This window comes from Centruroides sculpturatus, unplaced genomic scaffold (assembly GCF_000671375.1).
Source record: "Centruroides sculpturatus isolate CEXI.00-Female unplaced genomic scaffold, Cexi_2.0 scaffold486, whole genome shotgun sequence".
NCBI classification, from domain to species: Eukaryota; Metazoa; Arthropoda; class Arachnida; order Scorpiones; family Buthidae; genus Centruroides; species Centruroides sculpturatus.
The window spans coordinates 411,143-420,322 of record NW_019384720.1 but is presented as its reverse complement, the minus strand read 5'-3'; the positions used below and the strand labels follow the sequence as shown (position 1 = coordinate 420,322).

General features: G+C 32.2%; 1 protein-coding gene across 2 annotated transcripts in view; it reads left to right on the top strand.

Annotated features, from left to right (window-relative positions):
- Positions 1 to 9,180, top strand: part of LOC111628006 (ras-related protein Rab-35-like) — a 97,146-nt gene that overhangs the window by 55,264 nt on the left and 32,702 nt on the right. For both annotated transcript variants that reach the window (XM_023371721.1, XM_023371722.1), the window contains exon 3: positions 8,336 to 8,386. In XM_023371721.1, the coding sequence (XP_023227489.1) occupies positions 8,336 to 8,386 (51 nt within the window). The remainder of the gene's footprint in view (positions 1 to 8,335; positions 8,387 to 9,180) is intronic.

Sequence of the window (9,180 nt, the reverse complement as noted above, 5' to 3'; positions counted from 1 at the left end):
TTAAATTCTAATGTTATTGTTAATTGTCTACTTGGACTTTACTTATTAATAAGACTTAATACTGGTGTTTAAAGATTGACACAGCAATGAGAGTTAGTTCAGGAAAGAACAAAATTTCTTTATTATATCACCTGTAGTAATAGTTTCTGCTCTTTCGTCCTTGGGTATTTTCCATAGTAGATGCTCAGTAAACACTGCAAAGTCTTCTTTTTTCATTATTGATGGTCCATTAAAATTAGTTCCCAATTCGATCGTTCTTCTTATTGAACTTGGTATTACTATACTTGTTGTATTCACAATTAAGTTTTTCTTCCCTTCTTCTCTTTCTTTAAGTGAAGGGTAACCTATTTTTTTGATTAATTTTTTATATTTATCTTCAAAACACTTACCGGTATATTTTATCTCTATTTTTTCTTTCTTCTTTTTTCTCAGTAATTTCTTTAATTTGTAATTCTTAAATTTAATATTAGAGGACAAGATTATCTTATTTATTTTTATAACATAGTGGTTTTGTAGGTTTCTGCTTATACTTACAGATAAACTCAATGTTGGTAATCTGATTTGCTCCCTTTTGCAAGTTCTTAAATACCAGATTTCTGTTTTTATCTTCTCTATTTCCTCTGATAACTTTTCACTCTGCATCTTCTCACACACCAGAATTTCTGCTGTTGAGTTATTTCAAAAAACAAGTAATTGTAAAAGCCTTACTGTCCTTTTTAATTCTAATATTATTTTTAAATTGTCTACTTGGACTTAATTTATTAATAGGACATTAAAAGGTTTAATAGAACAATTACATAGACACCTTAAGGCATCGCTAATGGCACACGAATCCTCCAAATCGAGCGACGCCCTTCCGGTAGTCCTCCTGGGAATTCGTTCAGCAATTAAAGCTGATATAGGCACAACAGCAGCCTAACTGTTATATGGTACTCCATTAAAATTACCAGCTGACATCATTAGCCCCGACACCCCACGAGTTCCTTGCGAATCATTTGTCAGTCAACTAAAAACCCACATGGCCAATCTGAAACCGTTAGCAACTTCCGATCATTCCACACAGAAAATTTTCATTCATCCAGAGCTAAAGGAATGTACACATGTTTTCTTAAGATTCAACGCAAATCGACCTCCTCTACGCCAGCCTTACTCATGCCCATACAAAGTGCTAGAAAAACACGACAAAACACTAGTAATTGACATCCAAGGTCACAAATCAACCGTCTCCATTGACAGAGTAAAACCAGCGTATATCTTACAGGATGAATCACCCCAGAAGTCTATTATCTCAAACCCATCCAGTCAAGTTCATCGCAGACACCACTGTCATCAGCAACAGCGAACAACAAAAAACTGGAAACTACCTCTAGAGAAGATCAAACCGTCATGACTAGATCAGGCTGTCACGTTCATTTTCCTAAAAGACTAGTCACCATAATGTAACGTTAAGCGACTCGTTCGACATCAGTTCTATCGCTCGTCCCTCACTGGGGGATACTCTGTGGTGAACGCCGCCCTTCACATCTGTACCCTTAACGGTTGTAAAATACAAGCAATTACCCCCGGGTATACTATATTTGTTGTATTCACAATTAAGTTTTTCTTCCATTCTTTTCTTTCTTTAAGTGAAGGGTAACCTATTTTTTTGATTAATTTTTTATATTTATCTTCAAAACACTTACCGGTAGTTACCAGGAGTCATCACTTCCTGGAATAAATTCGAACTCACCCCACAAGACCATCGAAAACCAGTTGTCTTTGTTAGCTGCATTGTCGAGACATGTGCAGTACCAAGTACGCGAGAAGAACAACAAAGGTTTAGTTTTTGTTACGATCTCGTTTCATTCGTTTCTTCCACTTGCAGCAATGAAAGATAAAGTCAACAACCACACCCAAAAACCACACTATCATCAAATGTCACAGCACGCTACTGCAAAACATCATGAAAAAATATAGTTCTTAGATCTATTAATATTCCCATATTCTTGAGGATATGGGAATGGGATACATATCCTAGAATGGCTTTTCTGGAGCACACTATATGTAAATAACTAGTATAATTATGGTTACAAATTATGTCATAATTGCTGTATTTCTCAGTTTTATAACATCAATAATTTTATATTTTATCTTNAGAGGTTTAGGAAAGTCTAGAACACATTTAATTTTATCTGGATCCGGCTTTATACCGTCTTCCGACACCTCATGTCCTAAAAATTTAATTTTTCTCTGAAGAAAATGGCATTTCTTCGGCTTCAACTTTATACCTGCACTAGCTAATCGTTTAAAGATTTGTTCTAAGCGTTCAAGGTGGCTATGAAAGTCTGGACTGAAAGTTAAAACATCATCTATATAAACCAAGCATGTCTTTCCTTTTAAGCCATGTAAAACAAAGTCCATCGTTCTTTCGAAGGATGCAGCGCTTATTTTCAGGCCCATCGGAAGCCTATTCCATTGATAATGCCCATCAGGTGTAGAGAAAGCAGTTTTTTCCTTATCACTTACACCTAACTGCCAAAAACCTGAGATTGTATCCATTGTCGAGAAATATTTCGCCTTTCCCATCAAGCTAAGGGATTCTTGCACTAAGGGAAGAGGATATGGATCTACTTTAGTGATTTTATTTAATTTACGGTAATCTATTACTAATCTGACTCCTCCGTCTCTTTTGTTTACCAGCAATGCAGGAGAACTCCAAGGAGAGGTTGAATGTTCGATGATATCATGCTCCAGTAAATTGTCAACAATCTCATTTAATTTTTCCCTTTGCGCATATGGGATTCTATAAGGAGGTGAATATATGGGTGAAGCGTCTCCTGTATTAATTTCATGTTCTACTATATCGCAATATCCCAGATCATAATCATTTAACGCAAAGATGTGTTTATACTTATATAATAAATCTAATAGCTCTTTCTTCTCTTTCTTTCCTATTTTATTCCATTCAAATAGTTGACCAAATTCAGCCTTAGATAGGTTTGCTGTAGCCCCTTTTTTATCTTGCATTATCTGTCGATCATCCTCAATCGCCTTTAAGAACGTTCCTACTTTTGTACCTTTATCTAGTCTAATCGTTTTCCGAGTAGTGTTACAGAGTCGGACAGGCACTTGTCCCTTCTTATTGGGTGAAACTAAAACGTTAGCTCCATAAACTCCTTTCTGTGGGAAGGTAATAGGTTCTATAACACCTATGCCGCTGTTTCGCTTAATACTTTTAATCGTAGCTGTTATCATGCTTTCAGCTAAAGGAGGAAGATAACATGTTTCCAAAATTGTAACTTCCTTTTCCCTGTCTGGCTCTACTCTTATACGTTTTTCTGAAACCTCTGTTATTTCGTCTTTTTCTCTCTTTTTAGAGGGTCGCACTTTATGCACTAGTTCCTTTATAGGCATATTTTGGCTGCATATATATTTGGATGGATCGATGAAGGGAATATTAGTTCGCGGTGGGATAGTTAAATTTCCCTTTTGAAAGTCAATATTAAATCCTTTTTCTAACATCATATCTCGTCCAATTATTCCATCACAAGGATATGTGACATCAGTATTTACTATACAACATTCAAATACGAAACGTAAGTTGCCAATTTGAAATGTGGGACTTAAAACTCCATAGGTATAAATACGATGTCCCGTAGCACTTCTAAGATCTGTTTCGTNTGTTCGAGGCTCCGACCACCTTACATCTAATCTTCGTGATTTATGGGAGATTATTCAGGACTCATGGATATGTATGGTTTCCCAGTGTCTTGTGGAGTCCATGCCAAGACAAACTGCAGCCGTCATCAAGGCAAAAGGTGGTGCTACACGCTACTAGACATGTATCCCTAATTCAATTGCTCTTCAGTGTGTATAACAGAGGGAAAGTATGGCAATTAGTCAAAAAATGACTCCAAAGATTTTTACATTTTTGGACTTAGAACCTTAAAATGTTGAGAAATGCAAAAAAATTCAGGGGTAATTTCTGTATGTATGGATGTTTCTATGTGTTTCTATGAGTGGAACGATTTTGTTTACCCACTTTGAAGCTGTGTGTTTTGTCGAAAATTTCTTAAATTTTGCAGGGAGGTTTGTTTATATTGGGGATTGATGCTATTAAATTTTGTTGATTAAAGGTCAAGGGGATGGGAAGATAAAGAGTCGTGTGTATCTCCAGTAGGGTCGAACTTAATGACAATTTTACTCGTTATTAGAATTTACAATTTTTTATAAAACCTATCCTTATTCTCAAAATTAAGCTTTTTGCCATTTTATAATAGTTAAAAATATAAAAAGTTTTTAATAATAAAATATCATAACAGATGGCACCAAATGTTGCCAGGAAAGTTAAGCAACTCGTTGCTGGATTTCTTTTTATATGAATTTTGTTATTTACTTTGAAAATGCTGTAAATAGTTCTGACATTAAAGGTACTGTATGTATATAATCCATTCAGAGAAATTAAGGTCTATTTTTTTTATTGTCTGAAATAATATTTTTTCTATTTATTAATAGAAAATGTATGTTTTGTAATTTGATTTTCAGTTTGAAATGCTTTTCTGGAGAATTAATTTTTTATAAAATAAGCATTTTTCAGGCTTTGTGTCTGTCATCAAGATTAAAAATACAGTAGAGCATCGGTTAACTGACCGTTCTAGTCAGCAAATTTCAAATGTCTGCTAGTGATGCGGCACTACAATATTTGGCTATGTTTTGGCTACTTTAATATTATTTTTGTTGAATTTTTGCGTGTTTTAGCTGGCAACATGGCTCGACCATGAAAGGGAGGCCAGTATTTAAACGAGACTTAATTTTCTAATTATGATTGGTTGTTTGTTTTGTGAGCAATAAAATAATTCAAAAATAATTTTTAACGATACGATAGAGACGATTATTATTTTTAAAAAAAATTTGTTAGGCTTAACATCGATGAAAATTCAATGACAAGTTGGTTAATAGCAATATACTAACTAATATACTAATTACATGGGATATACTAATATACTATACTAATAATGTATTTTTTTCATTTTTTTCGGTTATCCGATTTTTCAGTTATCCGACCAACCTNAAAAAAAATTTGTTAGGCTTAACATCGATGAAAATTCAATGACAAGTTGGTTAATAGCAATATACTAACTAATATACTAATTACATGGGATATACTAATATACTATACTAATAATGTATTTTTTTCATTTTTTTCGGTTATCCGATTTTTCAGTTATCCGACCAACCTGAGTCCCCAATTGAGTCGGATAATCGATGATCTACTGTACTGTTATATGAATATTTCTTTACATTTTTAACATTATCAAGTTTTGAATCTCTAAAAGTTATTCTTTTATATATTTAATTTGTGTTCTTTTAGCACTTCTAATTTTTCATTTGATTACAGCGCAATGAGAGTCATTTAAAATGGTCAAATGTTAGTAATAAATAAATCCAGAAAAATTGATATGGTGTTGAGGGTATTATATGTCAGTAAAATTTAGACATATTATTCTCAATGGACTGAAGACAAATTTCAAAATTTTGAGTTGAGATATCTTAATTAATATTCTCACACTTTTTTCCGGACCAGCAAAAATATTAGGCAGAGTGCAATTGGGAAATTGTTCTAAACCAAACTTCTGGTAGTATTAACAATAAATGCTGTCAGTTAGCTTCTGCTTAATGGCAATTCTAGCATTTATAACATATTTAATCTGAAAATCTTACAGGAAGAGAATGAAAGGGGGAAAAGTGGCAAAGGCACGATAAGAAAATGTGTGGAACTGGTTGTTACAAAGAAAATAGAAGTAATCAGATAACTGGAAAAACTTACATCAGCAGAAAATTATTGATGATTTTACATGTAATCCTTGACAGTTTATGACAAAGACGGTGAACTTTTTTGAGTCTACATGCCATATAATAAACATACTTATCTTTAAAAACATTTATGGTTGCCGAATTTTAGACTTCAAATAACAATATTTAAATAAATTAAAGTATGCTTTGATTAGAATAAATGTAGAGAAGCTGATCAAAAAAAGGAGAATTGGGTGATAAACTGAAAGGATTTAAAAAAGACTGGCGATAAAATAAAATTCTATGATGTATTACATGCCAGATGACATTTTCCTGGTGTGCCACTTTAGGCACATGTAACACATGTTCACAAAGTTCTGTCAAGTTACGTCATAGAGCAGAACATGTAACACATGTTCTGCTCTATGACGTAACTTTTCTTTGCTCTTTTCTGTCATCGTAATCAGAAATAATGAACCCACAAAAACATAGAGGCAAGGTTGCATCTAAGACAACCAAAATACTCTGAATGAGTACCAATTATTGGCCTAATGATTTTTGAAAAAGCAAATCAGTATCAGGCTAAAATGAACATTTTTGATGAAAATTCGAACAATGACATGACACACTACAGAAATGTTTGTTTCACACACTTCTGCACTAATTGTCATCTAGATCAGTGGTTCCCAATTAGTGGTACACATACCCCCAGGGGTACGCGAAATTGCGCGAAGGGGTACGCGCGGCAATCTAAAATCGGTTGATTTAAAATTTAAATGCATGAGATGAAGCAATCAAAAAAATAATGGGGGACCATCAAAAATTCGGCAATTTACAGCATGATGTCAAATGCACAAATTCATTTATTTATAACTAAAAATATTCTCAAAATTTCATTTAAAAAATTTATTTGTGACAATACCTAAATGAAATTCTTACGCAAGAAACAAAAATTGTACAATTAACACAATTTGTGTTAATTGTACAATTATCATTATTATCATGTCAGCGAAGCGGCAATAAAATATTTACTACCATTTTGCACAACATACCTCTGCGAGAGCGGATTTTCGGCCATGACAAACATGAAAACTAAACATCGTCACCGACTTCAACTCGAAGATGACTCGAGACTGAAGCTGACCAAAAAGCAACCAGATTTTACAAAGTTGTGCAAAGAAAATTGTGCACATTTGTCGCATTAAAATTAAATAACCCTATGTTATTTTCATTATTATTAGAAATGTATTTTAATTAAAGGTAATAAATGTAAAAAAAAATTATTCTATCACTAGCTGTCTACCCACAGCTTTGCCCGCATTACATCGAATATTCTCGTGGGAGTAAGATATTTTCTCGCAGTAAAATGTAACCTATCTCTGTGCCAAATTTTATTAAAACCTGTTCAGCGGTTTAGATGTGAAAAGGCGACAGACAGACAGCATTATCTTCGAATTTATAATATTAGTATAGATTAATATGAATTTCTGCAATAAGGGGTATGTGAGTTTGAGCTCTTTCTTGAAATGGTACGCAAGAAAAACTAATTGGGAACCACTGATCTAGATAGTTGTGCTTCCAAATAGCAAACAAATTGAATAATTTACATAAAATAATATAAAATATCACAAATAAAATTTATCTTTGTTTTTCTTTTTTTGTCACTTTAGTCCAAAACAAATTTTATAATTTTGTATATTTGTGATATTTTCTATTTTTATTTAAATGTAAATACTATCAGCCAAGTTTTAATTTTGCTTAAATTGAATAATTTCAATAAAAATGCTTTTTTTTACTAATAAAATTGGTCTTGACTAACGATAGTTTTTATTTATATGTTACTGTCTTCCCAAATAAATCCTAAATAAATATTACTTTTTAATCCCATACATACAGTACATAAACATTTGAAAATAATTTTTAAATAAATACAATATATTAAAAAAACAAGAATAAAGTGAAAATTATAGTTTTATAGAAAGGAAAAACAAGATTCTAAACACCAACCTCCTGATCACAAAACTGTCATATCTCCATGGAACCATTAACTGCTCTATAAATAATAGAAATTCTAGAGATTTTAAGTGATTGTGCAATTTTCAAGTTAAATTTTTCTTGTTTAAATTTGAATAGTGTGCCTTACTGCTCGGCATGTATCAGTTGTGCTGAGCAGTAAGCACTATATCTTCACTGAGTTTGATCAGAATTGGTAACCCTTTATTAGTTTGTGTGTGACGGCAAATTTCACATGCATCATTTTATCAATGCCCAATGTTTGTTCTAAAAATGTGGCAGAGTGTTTGAAGCCTGTTAGATTGTAAAAATGCAGAAATATCCAGTATAAGGTAGAAACTAGCTAATTAAAACTAAAGTAGAAATCAAATAGAATTTTTTTTGGACAAATTTAAAGTTTTGATCTATTAATAATATACTCTGAAAGTTATAAAATGAATTTTTCAGTGATTAATTTTCACTAATGTCTTTATAACGATCCTTGTTTTTATAGTTTTGAATTATTAAAATTGAATTATATTAAATAAATTAAATGTGAATTCATTTTTAGGTGTTGGGAAGAGCAGTTTACTACTCCGATTTGCCGATAATACATTTTCAGGTAATGATTAATATTTTTTACTTTTGGTTGTATAGTTTTATCTGAATTATACATTATTTTATAAATATTTTTTATTATAGATTTAAACAGTTCTCAGAATTAAGATTGTTAGTTACGTTTTATAAATAGAGGGTGTCTGTAAAGTAAGTCTTTTATACAGAAGAATCTCATTTTAATGGATTGCTCGGCCACCAAAAATTGTCCATTGTTCCGAGAATCCATTATATTGCAAACATCGGATTTATTGCACAGCAAAGAAAATATTTGTTATTTGAAAAAGTTTCTGGTTTTAACCCCTATGTATCAGAAATACTAGTACTTGAAATTATTTAGTCTCTTGAGATCTGTATTTTTTTATCCCATAGAAATACATATGTTTGTAACATATGTGTATATTATGCCATATACGATTGTATATTATTCCATACCTGTATATGACAAAGCTGACAAAAACTGTACATACTGTAAGAATAAATAGAGGCAAATTACATATGCTCATTAGCACTTTGCTAGATTTTGTGATTTGTTAGAAAAAAACTTGTCCATCTTGGTTTCTTTCGATGCTGCTTTTCTGTCTATTGAATACAACACCGCTTGATATTAGCAATATCTTGTACAGTACAGCCTGTTCATTTATTCTGAAACTTCTCAGGAAGGTCTTTGCAACATGGAAATACTCGATGTCCTTGCTAAATTTCAGCACTACACTTGAACCAGTGACAGTGTTCACTAAGTGACTCGTCAATTGTATCAGCCGGCTTACTTTCTTTGTACAATTCTTCAATTGTACATAT